Source organism: Salminus brasiliensis, chromosome 16, assembly GCF_030463535.1.
Source record: "Salminus brasiliensis chromosome 16, fSalBra1.hap2, whole genome shotgun sequence".
NCBI classification, from domain to species: Eukaryota; Metazoa; Chordata; class Actinopteri; order Characiformes; family Bryconidae; genus Salminus; species Salminus brasiliensis.
In genome coordinates this window covers 27,510,657-27,534,098 of record NC_132893.1, presented here as the reverse complement: position 1 = coordinate 27,534,098, position 23,442 = coordinate 27,510,657, and the positions used below count along the sequence as shown (strand labels likewise).

General features: G+C 42.8%; 1 protein-coding gene across 1 annotated transcript in view; it reads left to right on the top strand.

Annotated features, from left to right (window-relative positions):
* The window catches only part of auh (AU RNA binding protein/enoyl-CoA hydratase), a 33,895-nt gene extending 13,652 nt beyond the window's left edge, over window positions 1–20,243 (top strand). Inside the window, exons 7-10 of the mRNA XM_072659312.1 lie at window positions 12,334–12,521; window positions 13,797–13,847; window positions 16,779–16,826; window positions 19,682–20,243. Coding sequence (XP_072515413.1) covers window positions 12,334–12,521; window positions 13,797–13,847; window positions 16,779–16,826; window positions 19,682–19,759 — 365 coding nt within the window. The 3' untranslated portion in view covers window positions 19,760–20,243. The remainder of the gene's footprint in view (window positions 1–12,333; window positions 12,522–13,796; window positions 13,848–16,778; window positions 16,827–19,681) is intronic.
* Window positions 20,244–23,442: the final 3,199 nt, after the last annotated feature.

Here is a 23,442-nt window from a genome sequence, read left to right as displayed (position 1 = left end):
GTGGCCGTATGACTCATTCGTTTCTCAGGAATTGGGATCGGCAGGTTTCAAGTTGGAATTGGTGATAAGGCTGTATTTGAGCAGTTACAGACATGAAATGATTTGATTTCACCATCCCTTCCAGGTGCAAGATGGCTCAGCTGATAGCAGCATTAATCAGAGAGACCATCTCCTGTGACCTCTCGCGTCTATTACTGCATCAGGAAGTTCTGGACCTCCGTTCACAAACTGCAGCATGAGCATTCTGAAGAATTAATTTGCCAATAGAAATGCTCTCATATTAAGTCTGGCGTAATGTTTTTTGGTGGCACTTCTGCAAGTTGGCTCAGATTCCTGGAATTAAACTGGCTCTTAATTTCTCAGATGTCAGTAGTTTGAAAGCTTGGTCAGTCTGAAAGAATGAATGTAAAAATACCTAAAATCTCACCTAATATATGTTTTAAAATAGATAATAAACAAGTGAAGTAAGCGCTTTATTAAAGGTAGAATTAGAATAGAATTTTTAGTTTTTATTTGGACCCCACAGAACAATGTGTTTTCAGTCATGGTCCTGGAGTGTTCTTGCGTAATAAGCTGAGCCGCGTCTCAGAGGCTTCGTAGTGTTCTGGTCTTAGTGTAGTGTTTAATGGGATTCTGCGCTAAGGTGCTTTTGGGGAAACTGGGCCCTGATTTAGTTGGATCAGGTGTGTTTGGTGCAGGGAAGATGCTAAGGTTGTGAAACCATTGCCATTCGCTTCCCTCAAAAAGCTTTCAATGGATGATTGTTTAGTGAGTCATCTTCTGAAGAACTCTCCACATAAGGATAAGGTTCTACAATGTGTGAGGGACCTTTTATCCTTCTAAAGGTTCTTCCTCTCAAAGTTGTTTTTTTTGTGGCATTTCTCAAAGAACCTTTTATGGCACTTTTATTTTGGGAGTGTAAATAACACAGCCCTCCACACGAATGGCTCTAGGGCCTCATCCCCCTTGCTTAATGTTTGTTGAGGAACGCTGAGCGCTGCAGCAGGGTCTTATTTTAGGAACACAGGTGGTGAAACTCCCTCTCGCGCGCTTTCTCGCTCATACATAAACATGTGAATAAGACAAACAGACAGGGCTTTTGGAAGTTTCAGGGCAGAGGAATAACAAGGATAACTCATGTTTAAGAAGTGAGCATTTATTCCGTGTGTGTGTGTGTGTGTGTGTGTGTGTGTGTGTGTGTGTGTGAGATGCATGCGACACACTGAAAGAGAAAGACTACAGCTCCACTGACCCACTTTTTGGTCCTTCCCACGCCACTATTAGCCTGGCCCAGATCCCTCAATAGAGCTGCAGCAGTGGCTCACAAACACTCTTTCTCTCCTCCAGCGGCTGGACACACTCTGCACATGATGCCCACATCTACTGTGCACATGACTGCAGCACTTCGGAAGTGAACTGCTGGTCAAAACACAGACAGAACTGAGCGATATTAAGGGAGGAAGTCATATTGCAGTTTTTTTAATTATTAGATGCACTGTATGTACATATCCAAATGTTCATGGACGCCCCTTCTAATGAATTTATTCAGCTACTTTAAGGCGCAGCCATTGCTGACGTACATTTGCATACACACATCTTGTGTAGTCCCTGTGGAGACATATGGCCAATAGAAAAGGAGTGCCTGGAACTGATAACCATAAATTACTTGTATGCACCATGGAGCAGGAAAAACTCTCTCTTCCATTGATGTGATCCATGGAGACCCCACTTCATAACTTACAGGGGTCGCCTTCAGAAGTATCGTGAAGTCAGTCCACCACATCAGCTAACAGACACCTGTGCCGACCAACATCACATAAGGCTGATTAACGGAGAGAGCGTGGCCAATTGTGCACTCGGGGGCAGGCAGAGGTATTGATGTTCGGTGGTATTGATGATCTGGCTGATTGGTGTTTATCAGGACATTTGGACATTCTATAAAATCTGTAAATCAAAAGACACCCATCAATAAATTCAGTGATGAGATTAACACTGCATTTGCCTTTTAATATGAGAACAGATTGCTTAACTCTTGATGTATATCCATAAATGTTTACTTAGTTTGTCAGATCATGGGAATCCCTTGATTCATCCAGGAGGCTAATTTGCATATTGAACACTTTTGCAATGTCAGTATTGTGGTATAAGGCTGGTGCCACAATGCCTTTGAGGTATGTTGTGTAATGCCAGCTGGTAGTACCTGTTAAGGGCCTGAGGGCACTGGATCAGATGTTTTTTTGTTTTCTCTCACTACATTGGCATGAGAACTGAATTTACACTGTTTTTTTAGACTCAGTTAAGTCTAAATCTTTAACTCTGTAGAGTGTTAAATCCTGTTGTGCAACTCGTGGCAGAAGTGCTAAATGATACATAACGATAAAAGGTATCAGAGCCTTGACCTACATTAGCTACTTCCCCTGTTTATGAAACTGCATGTTGTATCAGAACTCTACACTCCTATCAGGTTGTCGCAGGGAAACACACACACATACACACACTCACACACACACACACACACACATCAAAAGCCTTTATCAAAACCTCTAGCTCAAAATTCGCCACAGCCTTCAGATCAAAAGTGGCAAATTTTGGAGCAAATCCAATTAATAAATTGAGTTAAGCCTGGATGTTATAAACAGCTTTAGTGGGTGAGGGGAGGTAGAAGGAGGAAAGGGATCAAAATGTAAACAAATCCAGGTTGAATGAAGCTCAGGAACGGGGTCGTGCTGTTGCTTGGAGATGGCTGATAGTAACTTAAGCAGTGGGGGAAAAATACAACGTGAGGAAAAAGTGGGCCAAACCCATGCAGCACATTGTATAAACAATTTAACCCACTTTTTGGGCACTAGCTGATATCGTTGTGAGATGAGCAATCTTATTTGAACTAATTGCAAGGTCAACATGGATCCAAAATCTTACTACATTTGGTGTATGTACACTATATGTCCAAATCTCTATGGACACCCCTTCTAATTCAGCTACTTTAAGTTGCACCCCTTGCTGACACAGATGTGTAGATGGACACACACCTCTTATCTAGTCCCTTTATAGAAGGTCTACAAATAGTAAAGGACTCTCTGGAGGTAAATATGAACCTATTGGCACCATGCCTAATGCTGGGAGTGGGCTAGAGGAAAATAAAGCCGCCAAGCATTGAGCTGTGGAACGGTGTTCTCTGGAATGACTGTGCTCCATCCAATACTTTGGGAATGAGGTGGTGTGGTGATCATCCAACATCTTGATCTCACTAATGCTCTTGTTGCTAAAATCAATCAGATCTTCATAGCAAATCTGTTTAATGGCCTTGATTTTGGATATAAAGGTTAATGAGCAGGTGATGTCCCAATACTTTTGTCCATACACTTAACTTAGTATAACAGTATTATGGAGACTCTCTAAGCTAGCTGATTTATATATATATGTCCACTAAGGCTTTTGGTTATGCTTTTTTGGCTCCCAGTCACAGATGTTTGTGGCATCACCGGGACTCAGACCCGTGATTTCCTAATGATAGATGGGACCAAATTGCACCACTTAGTAGCAGTATTTAGTATTTGTACCCAAACCTTGAATTTTCACACAAGTTGCCATTCACTACAGTAGTTTATTATGTTTTATACACTCTTGACATGCTCCAGCAAGGTTGCACATCAGAGACTGTTTCCAACAGTTGCATCATTTATGATCCGTCATGCTCTATATGGCTAATGTCCTGGTTCTGGTCATACATAATGTATACGTTGTCCGTCCTGTGAATAGATCATATGCAGCAGTAGAAGAAAATCCTTTTGGCAACCATTTCCATATGGAACTGGTTGCCAAAAGGATCTTCTTAATATGGGTTGTTGTTGTGACATGGCATTTTTACACGAGATGGAAATAAATATAAAGCCAAATCTCAAAATTTTCCTAAGCTGTGACAGTCTCAGGCAGGGATCAGTAAATTACATGCATACAAATCGAATTTTACAGGGGTCTGTTTTAATAAATGGCAGATTTTAAATATAGGGGTAAGGACATGGTCATGATTCACAGATCACCCATAACATTAACACCACCTTCTTGTTTCGTCACTCTTTGTCCATTATATCATTCCATCAGCATCACTCCCCACATACAAGCACTCTGTAGTTCTGTAATTACAGACTGTCGTCCATCGGTTTCTCCGCATAGTTCTTTTAGCCTCCTTTCACCCTGTTCTTCAATGCTCAGGACCCCCACCGATTAGGTATTATTTGGGTGGTGGGTCATTCCCAGCACTACAGTGACCCTGACGTGGTGGTGGTGTGTTAGTCGTGTGTGTTGCGCTGCTGGTACAAGTGTTTTAGACACTTTTCTCAGGTGTTTCCAGCATCACTGCTGGACTGAGAATAGTCCACCAACCAGAAATATCCAGCCAACAGCGTCCTGTGGGCAGCATCTTGTGACCATGATGATGGACTAGAGAATGACCTACACAATCTGTGCAGCAACAGACCGAGCTTCTGTCTTCTGATCTACAAGGTGGACCAGCTAGGTAGAAGTGTCTAACAGAGAGGACAGTGCGTGGGCACAGTGTTTAAACACTCCAGCAGCACTGCCGTGTCTGATCCACTCGTACCAGCACAACACTCACTAACACACTCGCAACTGCCAGGTCAGGGTCACTGCATTGCTGAGAGTGACCCACCACCCAAATGATACCTGCTCTGTGGTGGTCCTGTGGGTCCTGACCATTGAGGAACAGGGTGAAAGGAGGCTGTTAAAGTATACAGAGAAACAGATGGACTACAGTCTGTAATTATATGGTAAGTGAAGCTGATATAATGGACAGTGAGTGTATGGAAGTGGTGTTATGGCTTGTTGGTGTATGTGCACATGGTGCTAACCTCAATACGCACGCCATCATCAAAATAACTGTCCTATTTATAGCATTGCTTTTCCGAAAGTAACCGGACCATTCCTTTCAATCCTCCCTGCTTAGCTTCTGATTTGCATAATGACACTTTGCATAGTTTACGTCCATACTGGTAACATTTTGGACTTTTCAGTTTCCTTAAACTTCCTTTATTTAGCCTAACCTGCGTTCTGCGCTCATGTTCACCTATAACCAGAAGCCAAGTCATAAAAAGCAATGGATACTCTTCACTAGACATACCGAGGAGGTCATACAGTACTTCAGCAGACAGGCAGAAAATATTAACCATTCGCTGTCTCTCTACAACTCTGTGTACTGCAGTGTGCTGTGAAGAGATGAACTGCTTGTGTAACAGGGAGAGAGTGAAGTGGAATCTGGGCCTTCTGTAATATGAGGTGTGTGTGTGTGTGTGTGTGTGTGTGTGCACTCTCAGGAAGGGTGTGACATCACCTTGGTGTAAATAGAAAAGTGGGGTTGTCCGGTATGGGTGTGAAGTGTTCTTGTGTGGACTGGTTACGAGTTTTATTTATTGTTGAATAATGTTAACTTGCTTTCCTTTGTGTGTGTGTGTGTGTGTGTGTGTGTGTGTGTGTGTGTGTGTCTTAAGCATTTTCGGGACAAAAGTGATAGTGAAAATCACAGAAGAACAGCGGTTACTGAAATACTCAAACCAGCCTGTCTTGCTTTTAAACTTTTATACATAGATATAAATTGGTCTTTAATGCATCTAGTTGCTTCTGTGTATATATAATACATGTGGGACCCATGTATGACCCCACTACCTGTTTGTGTGTGAGCATAGGGAAAGAGCACTAAAGCTTTTGAGAGAGTGCGGTGAATTGCTTATCCACAGCTCAAAAAGTATCCTCTTCACCTGTCGTAGACACCCTGAATGTTCTTAGAAAGTAGACAAGAATCTCTCGTGTCTCATGAATCACCTGGTCTGGGCTTGTGCAGATGGTGCTGGTGTGATGGCTGCATTCGTCAGCCCCCCCCCCCCCCCCCAGGCGGGGAGTCTGAGCGCTAACAGGTTAAACCCCGTGGGGATTGGGTGGCTCTTCCAAGAGCTCTTCTGTTCTTCCCCTGAAATGGCCTGAACCACACAGCTGCCACATGCTCAGAGGCGACACCAGCCTATTTCTTGACCTGCCTTTGAGCAGTTCTCAGAATGCAATATGTTACACTCATCTCGCTGAATGGCCCTTGCTGACGGTTTCAAAACAGCTCAGGGCAAAGCTCCAGGCCAGACACCCTGATAGTACATCATACTTTCACAAACATGTCAAGGCACTGAGGTCCCCCCTCTCCCCCCTTCCCCTTGTTGTCCATGTACTGTAACAAGAACAGACCTCTTTTCCCACTAGCTATGAGTGTGTTGTGATGCAAGGCTTTCCTCGAATTTCTTGCAAAATATCAGCCACATTAGAAAAAAAGACCTGTTTGTTACACAATGTTGCACAAGGCCATGAGTTCACTCACTGGAACGTGTCAGATAGTCAGCTTCTCTTGTGCGTGTGTGTGTGTGCGCGCGTGTGTGCGTCAGTAGCTAATACACCAAAAGGCCTCCAGAACCCTCCAGACACGGGTAATGACGTTCATAGCTGGGCAGCATTTGTTTTACTTTATTGTCGTAGCATCACAGTGAAACATTTGGTTTAAGCAGATCATGTGTTTAGCCTTTTGGCTGGCCTAAGTGTAAAATTGGCTGTTTTTTAATGGTTAGCTCACACTTGTTTTTTGCAAAAGTAACACTGTTACACAGATGAATGTTTGGAGAGTACGCGGAGGGACCTTGTTTTCTTACTATTCGTGCTGCCCTGCCAAAGTGTTGGGAAACGCACAGCTCCATCCAGCCGAGTTCAGACAAAAATAGCCAAGTAGTCTGGAGACCCAACAGTCAGTCAGTTAGTCAGTCAGTCAGTCAGTCAAGCCTGCTGTGGCCTAGATATGGATTTAGTATGATTTACTGCTGTGGAGAAAGAAAGCAAGAGAGAGGGAGTGCATACAAGACTCTAGACTCTAGCCGTGTGCATTAGCATGGTGAAAGTTGAGAATTGCTTCATCAGTGGAGGCTTATGCAACATGTCTTTTCTTCTTCAAGTGTAAACATATTTCCCTCAAGTGCTTGGGTAAGAGTTGTGCAATCCAGTTGAAAGCCTGAAAACCTGAGTCAAATTTATGAGAACAAGGGTTCTGATGTTACAGAGGCAATGGCCTGAAAGTGACACCAGATTTTCACTAAAATTGTGAGTCTGTTAGAACTGAGCAAAATGTGAGACAGGATGAACCCAAAAGCATAGAGTTCTCACGACCTCATGCGCATGCAAGTCCCCATTGGTAACGTACTGTCCCTGTTTTACATTCATTTTGCAATGAGGCATGAACAGCATGATGTAAACACAGCATTACCCTGCTCCGTAGTTTCCGCAGACTGTAAGACCTTAGCTGTGCTGGTTCCTTGCTCAGACAACTACTTACCTTTCTAGTAAAGTTGATCTACCCCCTTTAGCCGCTCGCGTCCCGAGGTCTACTCCGTCAGCCGCTCGCGTCCCGAGGTCTACTCCGTCAGCCGCTCGTGTCCCGGCGTCTACTCCTTCACACGCTCGCGTCCTGAGGTCTACTCCTTCACACGCTCGCGTCCCGGCGTCTACTCCTTCACACGCTCGCGTCCCGAGGTCTACTCCTTCACACGCTCGCATCCCGAGGTCTACTCCTTCACACGCTCGCGTCCCCAGGTCTACTCCTTCACACGCTCGCGTCCCCAGGTCTACTCCTTCACACGCTCGCGTCCCGGCGTCTACTCCTTCACACGCTCGCGTCCCGGCGTCTACTCCATCACACGCCACGCTCGCGTCCCGGCGTCTACTCCATCACACGCTTGCGTACCGGAGTCTACTCCTTCAGCCGCTCGCGTCCCGAGGTCTACTCTGTCAGCCATTTGCATCACGGCGTCTACTACTTCAGCCGTTTGCGTCCCGGCGTCTACTCCTTCACACGCTCGCGTCCCGAGGTCTGCTCTGTCAGCCATTTACATCATGGCGTCTACTCCTTCAGCCGCTCACGTCCCGGCGTCTACTCCTTCACACGCTCGCGTCCCGAGGTCTACTCCTTCACACGCTCGCGTCCCGAGGTCTACTCCTTCACACGCTCGCGTCTCGGCGTCTACTCCTTCACACGCTCGCGTCTCGGCGTCTACTCCTTCACACGCTCGCGTCCCGGCGTCTACTCCTTCACACGCTCGCGTCCCGGCGTCTACTCCTTCACACGCTCGCGTCCCGAGGTCTACTCCTTCAGCCGCTCGCGTCCCGAGGTCTACTCTGTCAGCCATTTGCATCACGGCGTCTACTACTTCAGCCGTTTGCGTCCCGGCGTCTACTCCTTCACACGCTCGCGTCCCGAGGTCTGCTCTGTCAGCCATTTACATCATGGCGTCTACTCCTTCAGCCGCTCACGTCCTGGCGTCTACTCCTTCACACGCTCGCGTCCCGAGGTCTACTCCTTCACACGCTCGCGTCCCGAGGTCTACTCCTTCACACGCTCGCGTCCCGAGGTCTACTCCTTCACACGCTCGCGTCCCCAGGTCTACTCCTTCACACGCTCGCGTCCCCAGGTCTACTCCTTCACACGCTCGCGTCCCGGCGTCTACTCCTTCACACGCTCGCGTCCCGGCGTCTACTCCTTCACACGCTCGCGTCCCCAGGTCTACTCCATCACACGCTCGCGTCCCGGCGTCTACTCCATCACACGCTCGCGTCCCGGCGTCTACTCCATCACACGCTCGCGTACCGGAGTCTACTCCTTCAGCCACTCGCGTCTCGAGGTCTACTCTGTCAGCCATTTGCATCACGGCGTCTACTACTTCAGCCGTTTGCGTCCCGGCGTCTACTCCTTCACACGCTCGCGTCCCGAGGTCTACTCTGTCAGCCATTTACATCATGGCGTCTACTCCTTCACACGCTAGCGTCCCGAGGTCTACTCCTTCACACGCTCGCGTCCCGAGGTCTACTCCTTCACACGCTCGCGTCCCCAGGTCTACTCCTTTACACGCTCGCGTCCCCGGTGTCTACTCCATCACACGCTCGCGTCCCCGGTGTCTACTCCATCACACGCTCGCGTCCCCGGTGTCTACTCCATCACACGCCACGCTCGCGTCCCGAGGTCTACTCTGTCAGCCATTTGCATCACGGCGTCTACTCCTTCACACGCTCGCGTCCCGAGGTCTCCCCCCTTCAGCCGTTCGCGTGAGCTACAGGGATGAAGGCTGTCCAGCTAGTTGTCATCCTCCTTACAATGATGTCTTCAGCACAAAAAAAGCTTCCTAATGCTCCACAAGCTGTTACCAGTTTATTTTTTGAACCCATTTTTTATAGAACAACTTGAACTAAGTTATTCATTTAGCATCTCCTGCTTATATAAGCTGCTACTTATATCATTTTATTTCCCTGGTTTGGACACACGCTTTTCCCCATGTATTCAATAAATCGGACAGTTTTTGCATTTCTCTTGTAAGATGTTTGAGTAACTGTGACTTTTTTTGTGTCACATTAAGACTTGCTATTTCCGTGGCTGCTGATCTCAGACTTGATTAGCCATTGAATCTAGTGCACAAATGCGCAATGCGAAGGGAAAATGTGCGTTTGATTGAAATAAATGAAACCTCTCAAGAACTTTGGTACAAAAGCAGTGAGTGTGTGCAGCTGAAGAGGAAAAAAGAAAGAATGTTTTAAATCAGCTGCCTGACCTGTGACATTATTTTAAAGCCAAGTCTGAGTTTTTCTCTGTCTTTCCAGTACAGCCATTATTGTTCAGAGCTCTTGCTGTGTGTAATCTAATCACGGTCTTTAGGAATCAAATGAACCAGGGGCCAGGGTCTGCTGGGCAAAATGAATAAAAATGTATGCCAGAAAAGCACATTAAGTGATGTCCTCCACTCACCTTACTGTAAATCACTTCTTTTTGGCTGGGCTGCTTTTGTAACCCCAATGAAGCATTTTCAGTACAGTAAGGCCTTCTTTAAAATACCTTACTTAAGAACTGTTCACTCAGAGTCTATTGGTACTGACAATTAACCCACCTCTTCGCCCCTATTCTAGCAAGGCACCCGACACGTGGAGAGTAAGGACTTAATACATGGTCTCCTCTGATACATGGACAGCCGACATGCTCGGAGGAACACCGGGTCTTCAGTTCTACCACAGCATCTAACAAATGCCACAAAATAGAGCTTCCTCACTAATAAACACTATATTAAAACAGGCAGGAAGCAGAGAAAAAGAAAAAGTGGAAATTTGAGAGCTGTGGACTTTCACAGAAGAATCCACTACATTAAAAATGGCATCCGAATGTTTTATTTATTAATATTTTTTATATCTGTGTCTGTGTGAATAGGCCTTTAATTAAGAATCCAAGCTGCCTTGTAAAACATGGTAGGTAGATCCTAAATCTCAACATGTTAAAGACCTACCGAGTACTTGTGTCCCTCAAACAGTCCTTGACTGGAATTGCAATCAGCAGCAATGCTAATCATTTTTAAAACCGCTTCATTCAGCTAGAAAGGAGTTAGAAATGCAGTTTGGAAAAAGCAAGGCCACTCTTACAACTCTTACAACTGGTGTAAAATGTGAACTTCAGAGTGTGAATGTCTTCTCATTTCATGCTGCTTTATCAGGCTGATCCTTTTTTTTTTGGGAGGGGGGGGGTCACTGAAAGGGTCAGTTGGGAGGGGTCACTGTCAGCTGCCATTGAAGAGGTCAGAAAGTCCGCTGTGTAACATCACCTTGAACCCAGAGGCTGAGCTGTCAGCACTGTAGAGCCTTCAGGTCAAAGGAAGTCATTGGTTTTCTGCTATATGCTTCTGCAGGGTTTACAGCCGTGATAATGGATAATGCTGAACAGCAAGATTGATTTCAGCCTGTTTGCCCCATCAGTCTATAAGAGACAGCAATTACATAATGTGGTGGAATCGGGACTGTCCTGTGTTACGTCAGTGATCAGGGGCTGTTTAAGCCCCCCTGTTACGTTTGCAATTAATGATTATCTACCAGTCAAGCGTGTGGAGAATTGAGTCATGTTGGTGTTTCTTTCAGACGCTGGGAAAATTATGACTTGAGGTTGACATCATCTTAATAATCCATCTGGGCCATGGGGTTTGCTAGGCTAATGCACTGATGTAATGGAGCCAACTTAATGCATTATTACGGAAGTTAAGCTTTTCCTGGAGCAGCTCCGCTTGGGTTTTGAAATGTCAAGCAGTTCGTTTTTATGAAGCCACGTGGCCTTTTGTTTATTGTCTCTGCAAATAAGACAGCAGCACTTAGCATGTGCATATAGTACCAGTCAAAATTTTGGACGATTTTGGAGATTCTTTTAAGTATCGAAACTTTTGCAAATAATGTGAAATCAATTTGTATGGTCTGACATACCACACACAATACTCTGGAGTGCCCAAATGTGTTAAACTAACAAAATAAAACTTCCAAATTAAAAATGGAACTGTTGATCCTATAAAGTACATTTGCCTTGATTCAGCTTTACACACTCTTGGCATTCTCTCAAACAGCCTCATGAGGAGCCTCTTGGGAGGCTTTTCCAGTGCTTGAAGAAGATGTGCATACGCTGAGCTTTTATTGGCTGCTGACAACTACTTGTTGGGGAGTATTTAAAGGACACAGATTGATGAAAATCATTGAAGCACTGAAGCTTCAGTACTGTAAGGCCTTTTCTGAAAAGCCCCAGATACTTTCTGGGTTTCTTAACCAAAGCTGCTGGAATTCTCTTGGATTTGATTGTTACTGTTAGTTTTCTGTTCCAAAAGTTTCTGGGTTTCAGAAACAGTCACATGTACTGACATTGAGTTTGGTAGGCAGGTCCCAAATCCCACTCACGATCGAAATGATGCTAATTTACCTACCGAGGTTGTCACAAAGTTTTAAATCTCACATCTAATTCTCCAAAGTTCTCCCAAGTGACCTAATTCTTCCAATTTCTCCCAATTGCTTCAATGCTTAACACACACAGAGACGCACACATCTCCTTTGAAAATGTTTGGTTGATTCACAGAATTTGCTGTGTAGCATTATTATTTTTTTTTATTATTTATTTTTTTTTACCTCAAATGCATAGAATTTCCAAATAATTTTCTGGAGTTTTGGTATTTATTTAAGTTGAATTACCCAGTTCAGTTGTTTGGTACCACAGGAAGCAGTTCTTAAGTCTTTATATAAAAACAAATCTTATCTTAGCACTTTAAGAGCTTTTGGTACGTGTCCAAATGTGTGATTGGTACTGTGGAAAATATCTACTATATTCAAAGAATTTTATGCATTATTGGTCTGCTTATGTGATCTCTGACATCTGCTTCTGAATTAAGTTGGCACGTGAACGTGACCGTAAAGTTCATTTTCTGTCCCTATTTTTGTCTCTTCTTCTCTGTCTAGGGGGTACACAGCGTCTACCACGGATTGTAGGTGTATCTCTGGCTAAGGAACTGATCTTTGCTGCTCGGGTGATTGATGGTTCAGAGGCGAAAGCTCTAAGCCTGGTAAACCATGCGGTTGAGCAGAACAAAAGCGGCGATGCGGCATACTTGAAGGCTCTGGATCTGGCCCGTGAGTTCAACTTACAGGTACAACCATGCAGAATATATATATATATATATATATATATATATATATATATATATATATATATATATATATATATATATATATATATATATATATTTGTTCCCTTTTCTCCCAATTTTGCACTGTCAACTAACCCACCTATTTGTAGCTCCGCCTAACACTAGTAATGCCCTTGACACTAGGAGGGAAAGGACTTAACACATCTCCTCTGATGCATTTCAAACAACACATCAGCTAACAAATGGCTCTGCTGTCCAACATAGCTTTAAGAGTGATGAAGGGAGAGAGCACGCCATCTACCCACTTGGCCAATTGTGCTCTCTCTGACTCCGACATCTGATGACAATGTAGCATGGCTCAGATTTGAACTTGTGACCCCTGGGACATAGGGGCAGTGCATACTGCCACTATTTTAAATTAAAGCAGGTTTCTTGAGACCGTAGCCTGCTTCTTAATGTTCACACAGTGAAATCCTGAAAGTGAGAATAATAATCATGTTCAAGCATTGTGGCACTTTTATAGGCTAACTGTACGGAGCCCATATCTTGGACAACGAAATTTACTTAAGTTTAATGTAAGGTAAATAAACATTGTTACATTTCAGAATGTGTTATTAATTATCCAGTTCATACAGTCCGTATATTAAAGAAAATTTAATAGTGTGTTTTGAATGAATTGTTTCTGTGATGTCACCAGAACAAAGATGTTACAGCCTACGGCTGTTGTAACAGTTTAGCTCCGCCCCTTCACACTGAAGTTATAAGTAGTGTTTCAGCCTGACTTTTTTTTATTCTAAGTGATAGAGAGAGCTTGGAAAAATGGTTGTTTGATTAATTTGGGGCAGTTTCTGGTTCGAGTAAGCACAGTAAATAATGTAAATGGACCATGGGGAGAAAATTAGAGTCTTCACGTGGGAGAGCAGGGTTCAAGCCTAGTTCTAGTTCCTGCTAATGTAGTTACCTCACTGTGATGCTGCACATATGCAGTATTTGATCCCTTCTGTCATTGCAGCCCCTTCCAATGTGCTGATTGCAAAAACTCATAATGGTAAAACTTATTAACCCCATGACTCTGTTTTCAGAGCCAAAAGCTGGCAGAGGAACACACTTTTGTTTGACTTGCATTATGTTACATTTAGTTGCACTTGGTTACATTTTATCGTCCGAAGGCAGGTCTGCCTCTGCTGAATCTTGAGTGAAGTAATGTGTTTTGAATGATTTGGAAGAGAAACTGCTCATGTTTCTGATGAAATTCTCTGTCTCTTGTTCTTTTAGGGACCCATTGCAATCAGGATGGCCAAGCTGGCTATCAACCAGGGCATAGAGGTAAGATTACATGTTGTGGTAAATTATGCTCAAATTTGTGTCTTGGGAAACTTTCCGAATGTAAGACAGTGGCCGTTTGTTTGCTGTTATTTGCTTAGTTTGCCAAACAAACAGTGTATTAGGCATTTAAGGAGCTTTTTTGTGATTTTTTTTATTTATTTTTTTTTATTTCTGTTTATAAGAATTTAACGAAAATGCCAAGTAAGCTGATCTAATGTTTAGCTCTTCCAATCCGATCTTATTGTGCTTTGAGGAGATCAGACGCACCAGGCTTTAAGTCTGTGCATGACTAATGGGTGTTTAAGATTGAGTTGTCTGAATGCGCAGTCTGCTTGCTACTGAAAGTTTCAGAGGGTCACGTCTGGCTGCCATACTAGATGCCAGTGAGCGTCTGCTGTGTGACATCACCTTGAACCCAGGAGCCGAGCTGTCAACACTGTAGGGCCTTCAGGTCAAAGGAAGTCATTAGTAAAACTGGTTTCCTGGCAAGTGTTGTCATTTTTATCAGTGATCAAATAGAACCTGTTTTTAAGGCTCTGCTCAAGCATGACTGGCAGGTCAGTTGTTAACACAGCAGATGTTGTGGACTAACGACTGTGTTTACACCATAAACCTTTATTATGCTGTCCCTTAGTAAACTCTGGGTTAGTTTTGCCATGGTGGCCGTGTGTTCCCAGTTTCTGGATTTCGTCCCAAACTCTCACAGCCACCAATGGAGTTTACTGCTTACTGAACCTTGCTTCAGGTCTGGCCTGATTGTGTCATAGGGACATGTGAGCTAGTAGTGACACGTCACAACTCAGAAGCTCAAACATCATAATAATTTATGGCTTTCCAGCTAGGGAGGATTAAGTTGTAAAATTCTGTTGATGGTTAAAAACCTCATTAGACTCTTTGTTGGGACGAACATGGTGCATGTTGCTGCAATCGTTGACCTTAACCTTTAGAAACTGCAGTTATGAAAAGTGATGGCAAAGTAAAAGTATTTCTAGTATTTAATATTAAATACACATTGAGAAAATCAGAGGACATCTTTAACACTGCAGAACTTTTAGCAGATCCCATTTTTGTGTTAAGAAGTAGAGGCTGGAGTATTTTTATAATAATTTAGGTTTGATTAGTTGGTATTAAATGGGGTACAACCTTGTTCATTAATGGGGAAAGCACCATTTACACGTTTTATTATGTTTTGTCATTGCTTGACATTGAAACAAGCAGAAAACCTTGGATTTGCGAATTCAAAGCTTTTGATACAGAATGTAAAAATGATTGTGTTAAATATGTAATTTAAAGGATTGGTTTGACAAAACACATTTCAGAGATATGGCTAATTAGCTGACGAAATGTAACTTCTGAGTTTTAAACTGTCAGTAGTCACCCTTTACTTTTCTGTAAATACTAGGGCTGTGTGGGTAAGACCCTGGTAATATGATGCATATCACAATACAGGGGTTATTATTCAATATATAATCTGTCATAGTATAAATAAAAAATGGAGTAAAAAATACTGTTTATCCAATCAGAACACTGCTAGAGCAGATCCAGCAATCTCTGCCAACAATCCTTGAAAACTGTTCATTGCAAATCGATACTCTATGCTCCGAGTGGCTCAGCGCTCTAATGTTCTGCCACTATGGGCAAGCATGCTGCTTTCTCTTCAGCACAATTGGCCATGCTCTCTCCAGGGGCTCTCTTCCTTAATCGCTGTAAGCAATGTTAACCAGCACAGGCGTCGGTTAGGTTTCTCAGAGTGTGTTGGCTGCCTGGCAAAGGGGGGGGGGGTGGGAAGTATTGGGACATCTTCTCACTCATTGTTTATTCTGAAATCAAGGGTTTTAAAAAGATTTGCTCCTGCTTTTGTTGAAGTAACTGTATCTACTGTCCAGGAAAAGGCTAGATTTTGGAGCATTGCTGTGAGGATTTGATTGCATTCAATGACCAGAGAGTTCGTTAGTGAGGTCAGGATGTTGGATTATCCCCAACTCATCCCAAAAGTATTGGATGAAGCACCAATCATCCATCATTCCAGAGAACACAGTTCCACTGCTCTACAGCTCAATGCTGGGGGGCTTTATACCCCTCTAGCCCACCCCCGGTGTTGGGCGTGGCGCCAATAGATTGATGTTTATCTACTCCAGAGAGTCCTATGCTTCTGACAGGATTTCCCCCTATGTGTGTGTACACATTTGCGCATCTGTGTCAGCAGTGGGTGCAACTTAAAGTAGATGAATGCGTTAATAAGGAGTGTCCAGAAATATTTGGACATATAGTGTACCTTATTGGTTTGTATGGTTAGCTTGTTATGCCCTGACCCTCTTGTAAGATACTGCTTTGAGTAAATGGTGCTGAAAAGGTTTTATTAAGGTCTGTAAAATCAACTCAAAAATGAGGTTATTTGTCTGGCATAGAGAGTGACTGCAGAGATATTTCTGGATCAGTGAAATGCCAAGGTAACCTATAAAAGTAGGTCTCCTGTCCCTCCCTATTGTCACCAGAAAGTCTTGCAGGTTTATTAAATAGCCTGTTCCTGCTGCCAGTGGGATGTGCTAATGGCATTTGTTCAGCTACTGAGATCTGCCTTAAATAAATTAAAAGTAGGTTATCTGTAATTGATTAAAGTTTCTTAGCAAAGGTATGCTAAGGCTTTCTCAGTAATTTGACATTTAAGTTTCCTTGAAATATTCTCTATTAAAGGAGCTAAATGAGAGTAATCGTTCCTGTCACAACAGATACTGTAGCTGCTGCTGTTTCTATAGAGACTCTTCCTTTCTCTTCAGACAAGCATGTTCTTGTATTCTTATATTAACACTGGAATGCCATATTAACTCTAGTCCCGCAATGAGTGTGTGTGTGTGTGTGGGGGGGGGGGTACAGGTTACTCTGAGCTTCACAGCTTTTATATCTTGACTGTCTCTTATGATATTCATGTAGGTGGATTTAACAACAGGATTGGCAATTGAAGAGGCATGCTATGCACAGGTACGTGCTCATTTCACCACACCACATACTGAACTGCCAGCTCTTTATTTATATATATATATATATATATATATATATATATATATAATATGCATGCTGTACACAGTAATTGCATGAAAGCAGGAAAATATATTTTGGTTATTGGAAACGGACACTGAGGATATTGAGATGATCTGTATTCTGGTTCATACGTAAAAAAATAGGACGGTGATCATCATGCGACTTCAGAAGTGTAGAATCATAGCCTGTATTAATTAGGGATGCAACAAAACGTCCTGAAAACTAAAATTCTGGTCACTTTTTTTGTTTGTTTAATGTGCAAATTTTTTATGTTAAAAAAATTTATTTATGCTACCTATTAAAGAAAATGTGTGTTTTTTGTTGATTTAATGTTGTTTTTTTAACATTGGAGTTTATTTGTTTTCTTGATTGTTTTGATTTTGTTTTTTTTTTGTTTTTTGTTTTTTTTTGGCCAACATTTTGTTCCTCTATTGCCCAAAACAAAAAGTGCTAGATTTCACTATTTCTGGTTGAAATGTTTTAGTGGTCAACATTTTGATTTTCCCTCGTGTTAATAATTGTGTGTATTGGACCAAAAATTGAAAAAAAATTATTGACAGATGAAATTATTATAAACTAGTTGTTTCAGCATTGACACTGCAATGTATGCATGCACAGTAATCACATTGCAGGACTGGCAATGTCAAATCATATCAGACCCACCATGCTACAAATATTTTGCTCTAATCATGGATACATGGAGTACATTATTATTATCATTACATTTTGGATCATTTGGCTTCTGATGAATTCCTGTTTTTTAATATTGCAATATGTATTTTTCCTGCCATATAAATTGCAATGTCAGGTTTTTTTATATTACAAAGATATTTTTGGATGTTTGGATTTAAAACAATTTGTTATTTAACAAGTTATTTAATGATATATAAAGTAATACAAACCGGATTCCAAAGAGGTTGGGACACTAAACAAATTGTGAATAAAATCTGAATGCAATGATGTGGAGATGGCAAATGTCAATATTTTATTCGTAATAGAACATAGATGACAGATCAAAAGTTTAATCTGAGTAAATGTAACATTTTAAAGGAGAAATATGTTGATTCAAAATTTCATGGCGTCAAAAAATCCCAAAAAAGTTGGGACAAGTAGCAATAAGCTACTAATAATTGAGCACATAATGAACAGCTGGAAGACCAATTAACACTAATTAGGTCAATTGACAACATGATTGGGTATAAAAAGCTTCTCAGAGTGTCAGTGTCTCTCTGAAGCCAAGATGGTAAGAGGATCACCAATTCCACCATTGTTGCGCAGAAAGATAGTGCAGTAATACCAGAATAGTGTTACCCAGCGTAAAATAGCAAAGACTTTTAAGTTATCATTATCAACCGTGCTTAACATCATCAAAAGATTCAGAGAGTCTGGAACAATCGCTGTGCGTAAGGGTCAAGGCCGTAAAACTCTACTGGATGCTCGTGATCTCCGGGCCCTTAAACGTCACTGCACCTCAAACAGGAATGCCACTGTCAAGGAAATAACAGAATGGGCTCAGGAATACTTCCAGTGATCATTGTCAGTCAACACAATCCACCGTGCCATCCGCCGTTACCAGCTGAAACTCTACAGTGCAAAGAGGAAGCCATTTCTAAGCAAGCTCCACAAGCTCAGACGTTTGCACTGGGCCAGGGGTCTTTTAAAATGAAGTGTGGCAAAACGGAAGACTGTTCTGTGGTCAGATGAGTCACGATTTGAAGTTCTTAATGGAACACTGGGACGCCATGTCATCCGGACCAGAGAGGACAAGAATAACCCAAGTTGTTATCAAAGCTCCGTTTAGAAGCCTGCATCACTGATGGTATGGGGTTGCTTGAGTGCTTGTGGCATGGGCAGCTTGCATGTCTGCAGAGAACTATGTTCAGGTTCTAGAACAACATATGCTCCCATCTAGACGTCATCTCTTTCAGGGAAGACCCTGCATTTTTCAACAAGATAATGCCAGACCACATTCTGCAGCAATCACAACATCATGGCTACGTAGGAGAAGGATCCGGGTACTGAAATGGCCAGCCTGCAGTCCAGATCTTTTACCTATAGAGAACATTTGGCGCATCATAAAGAGGACGGTGCGACAAAGAAGGCCCAAGACGATTGAACAGTTAGAGGCCTGTATTAGACATGAATGGGAGAGCATTCCTATTTCTAAACTTGAGAAACTGGTCTCCTCTGTACCCAGACGTCTGTTGAGTGTCGTAAGAAGAAAAATGGCCTTGTCCCAACTTTTTTGGGATTTGTTGACGCCATGAAATTATGAATCAACATATTTCTCCTTTAAAATGTTACATTTACTCAGATTAAACTTTTGATCTGTCATCTATGTTCTATTACGAATAAAATATTGACACTTGCCGTCTCCACATCATTGCATTCAGTTTTTATTCACAATTTGTTTAGTGTCCCAACTTTTTTGGAATCCGGTTTGTATATAATATACTGTAATTCTTATAAAATGTAATTCTTATGAGATTTGATCACTTTTTAATTACATGACATTCTGAAGATTAGTTATTTTAGTCATCTACAGTCCTCGTTATCATTAAGGACTCATTTCTTACTTGTAACATTTGTGTGTCAGACCATTTCTACTGAAGAGTACGGACATCTTCATATGATCATTTTATACATGAACCTGCAATAAAATTAGTTTTTAAATTATTTAAAAAATCCAGATGATAAGCACCTTTTAATATCTTTTTTTATTATTATTATTCCGAACAAAATTATAATCTTAAATAAAACAGGTTAATTCAAAGTCACTGTGGCTTCTCCTTTAGGTGATTCCCACGAAGGACAGATTGGAGGGTCTTGCAGCGTTCAAGGAGAAGCGCCCCCCTCGCTTCAAGGGCGAGTAACCCGGGCCCGACCTGAGCATTGCTGACCCGCTGCCTTCGAAATTTCCTTTCACTGCTTCTGACGAATGTCATAATGAAAGCGCTAGCCTGCACTGCGCCTGCCTGACCAGCTGGACCACCGCCGGCCCTCCGTTGGCCTGCTCTCGGCCCTCTGTCAGAAAGACCGGTGGAGATTTTGCTCACTTAGCCAGGGTTTAGGGGTGAGAGAGGGAGGCCTGCGAAGGTTTCCCTAACCTGAGGATCAGCCCATGATGCATGGTGTGTCTTTTCAGTGTTGTTTTAGTTTTAGGTTTGAATTAAATCACAGGTAACCTTTCGGCCTTTCTTTGTATTGTGTTGTGTATCTGTTTAGTGTCAAATGTCTTTCACTGTCTTCAGCCATTTACAAAACACTACAAAGTGAATAGATATTTATAGTGTAAATTGTTCAATATTATTGTAAGGATGCCTGTCACTACAGTACATAAAGTGGACTTGCTTTCAAGAGCTTATTTTCTTTTACAGAACAAGAATTATTATAAGCGTATTCTGTATAGAGAGCAACCAGCACTGTCTAAAATCCCTAGAAATTGCCATAAAGCAATAGTCCCCAACCTGGTCCTGGAGGCCACTGCCCTGGACATTTTTGTGTTTTCCCTTTGGTCGACACAAGCACTTGTCGTTGAGTTTTGAGTTCATTAGTTGGATCAGTTGTGTTGGGAACAGGGAAAAGACTGAAATATCCAGAACAGTGGGCCTCCAAGACCAAAGTGAGGACCACTGACTTAAAGTAACCCTTTTTTTTTTTTTTTTCCCCCGAGGGCGAAAGTAAACCTGAGCCTTTATTAATTGATGCAATAAAACACTGTTCAGAAGTGCATCTTGTACATTCAGTCCTGCTGCTGCACACATTTGCATAAAAGCATGAGGTAATACAAATCTCAACCCGAAATAGGCTCATGCCTCCACCCTTTGCATTTTAACCAACCACAGACCACTTTAAAGTCAAAAAAGCCCTATTTTTTCTGGTGCCCAACATTTTGAGTCACTGCATGGTAAAATACAGCAGGTGAGTGTACACTCTCATTTGTCACTGACCCACAGCTTAGGTGAGCGGGAACTGTCTGCGGAGAACCTGAGCTGAATAGGCCGATTATCTAGGCGTTAATGATTGTTATCTGCTAGAAGGACTGTGTCTTTCAGCACTTGTGCATTTTGAAGGGATCTGGTTACATGAGAAACCTTTGATTTTGCTCAAGTCAGTCTGAAGTGTTTAGCTCTATTTCAATGGAAGATCTACTGTATCCATTGCATCATTCTGAAGTAATTCAGGTTCAAGGTTGAAGCAGAAAAACATGGCCCTTCAGTCTGCAAGCCTTGCCTACACTCTGGAAAGTGCTTTCCCCACACAAAGCAAGAGAGCCACACCTAAGGCAGGCAGCGTTCCATGTTAAAGGAGTGTGGCCAAGTCTGCAATCCATTGCGCCCAGCCAGCCTACCACAGGAAGTGACTAGCCAGCTAAAGATTAATTAAGGTGCATTCCCTGAATTTCTGTCTTATTTGATTTCTCCTGATTCTGCTTCTTTGCTTCTTGAAAAGCTTGAGGATTATTTTGCAGCCAAGAGCCAAAACCACCAAGAAAAACATGTGTTTCTAGGGTAAAGGTTAGCAGTCGGGGCTTCTGGGGAATGTAGTCTCGGCCTTGTCGTTGACAGAGCAGCTGAAAGAGGAAAGGGGGAAAAAAAAGAAACGGAGAAAAGCCCAGTCTGTCGCAAGAGCTGCTGTGTCAGCCGCCAGGAACGCTGCCCTGGGGGTCATGAAGGGGGGGGATGTCCAGCCTGGGATCATTCTGGGAATGATTAACCCAGTGATGTAATGCTTATCTAATATACCTCAAAAAAACAGGAAAAAGGAATGACTGGAGAATTCTACCCCATCCCTGGATCCTGGATCTTGTTTGCCAGTTACTCACAGTAACCCTTTAACCGTTTAATCCCTTTATCAGCTCTCACGGAAGTCTTGTAGACGTAGAGGTGTAGTGAGCAACACCATATGGCTGTTTGTTCACCAAGGCCTCTGGTTGAACTGTTTCTTCATGCACAGACCCAGTTAGGAATCACAGATCACTCTTAAACATAAAGATGCTTGGAGGGATGCCACCGAAGAACCACTTTTGGTTTTCTACAAATTCTTCAATGGACTGTTGCTTAAAGAACCTGAGAACTTTTTGTTTCTGGGAAACTGAAACTGAATTAATGTCAGTGGTGCTTCTTTGAAGTTTGACATTTTAAATGAATATGATGATTGGTAAGTCAACCTTGTTTCAGGTCTAGAGGTCCTGAAACAATCAAGGTCTGTTTCTTCCCCTGGGTGTCCGAACGGCCGAGTCGCTCGCTGTCTTCAAACGCAGACTAAAGACCCACCTCTTCAGCGAATACTTGGACGAATAGAGTAATATGGTCACCTTATTGACTTGTGTTTAGTAATGTCTAAGCTTAGCTTTGAACTACTAGTCTATTCTAACTAGCTAAGGTTTTCTTGGATAAATAGCAAAGCACTTTGTAAGTTGCTCTGGATAAGAGCGTCTGCTAAATGCAGTAAATGTAAATGTTTCTCAGTGTGCAAACCCAACAGCTGCTGCTTCGTCTGGATCATATACAAAATTGTACTTGTGCAACTTTTCTCTGAAGACTGAAATTCAACCATAAGACTAAAAATGTCATGCAAACATTTAGCCGGCCTCTGCAGAAAGTTTCCACTTTGCCAGCTGCAATCTAGATGCATCGCTGTTTCCTAGTAATCTATATCTTCTGTCTTCTGTTCACACGACGCCTCCTCGTAATTACCCAGGAATTGAAATGGGTCCCATGTTGATTAACTGCCATGTCAACTTTACTGGGATTTCCCCTCTGGTTTGCGTTCAGTAATTCCTGAATGTCTGTGAGAGTATTTCTCAGGGTCAGGACCTTGTGGCTTTCACAGTAGCTCAATCTCTGGAAGACACTTCTCATTCTAATTTTACACCAGAACAACTTCCCTGAAGCTCACTCTACCCTTGTCTCCTTTCCATGATACATTTAGTTTTTTTCCCTTCTTGGCAAGCTCTGATTGCCCTTAAAGACGCTATGAAATAATGCGAGGCGTCGTCTCAGGAATTTGCTCCTCGCTTCCTTTGCTTTAATTACTTAGTGTTCCCAGCCCACACGCCGGGGATGTTCAGTGAAGGCCTTCTTCTATCACTTGGTTTCAGACGCTGCATGTCCTCACTCGCCAGCTCCGAGCTGCAGCCGGCTATTTCCCGTCACCCTTGCATTTAGGCAGACGTCTCCCTTGAAGTGGTCTGCTGTGCCACACCTGAAGAAACCTCCGGAATGTGGTGAATAGTCACTCCAGCGCCGCTCATCAGGAATGATGACAAGCCCCCCGTCATTCACACCTCCCAAAACAGGCTTTCAGCAAACAGTGCCAGAGTGATTTACTTGCTGCAGTGCTTGGCTGGGAGCTGTGAAGAGAGAAACTGCTGACTTTGTGTCTGGGGCCTGCGATCAGGTCTTTTGTTGTATTTCCCTGAGCTTATCTGGCCAGGGTCAAACACACTGTACGGTGTGGATGCGGTCAGTGGCCTCAGGGCAAAAAAAAAAAGGCCTCATTTAATAAAGGAAAGACAGTGAGCCTCATTCACTAGTATTTTAACATTTGTTCT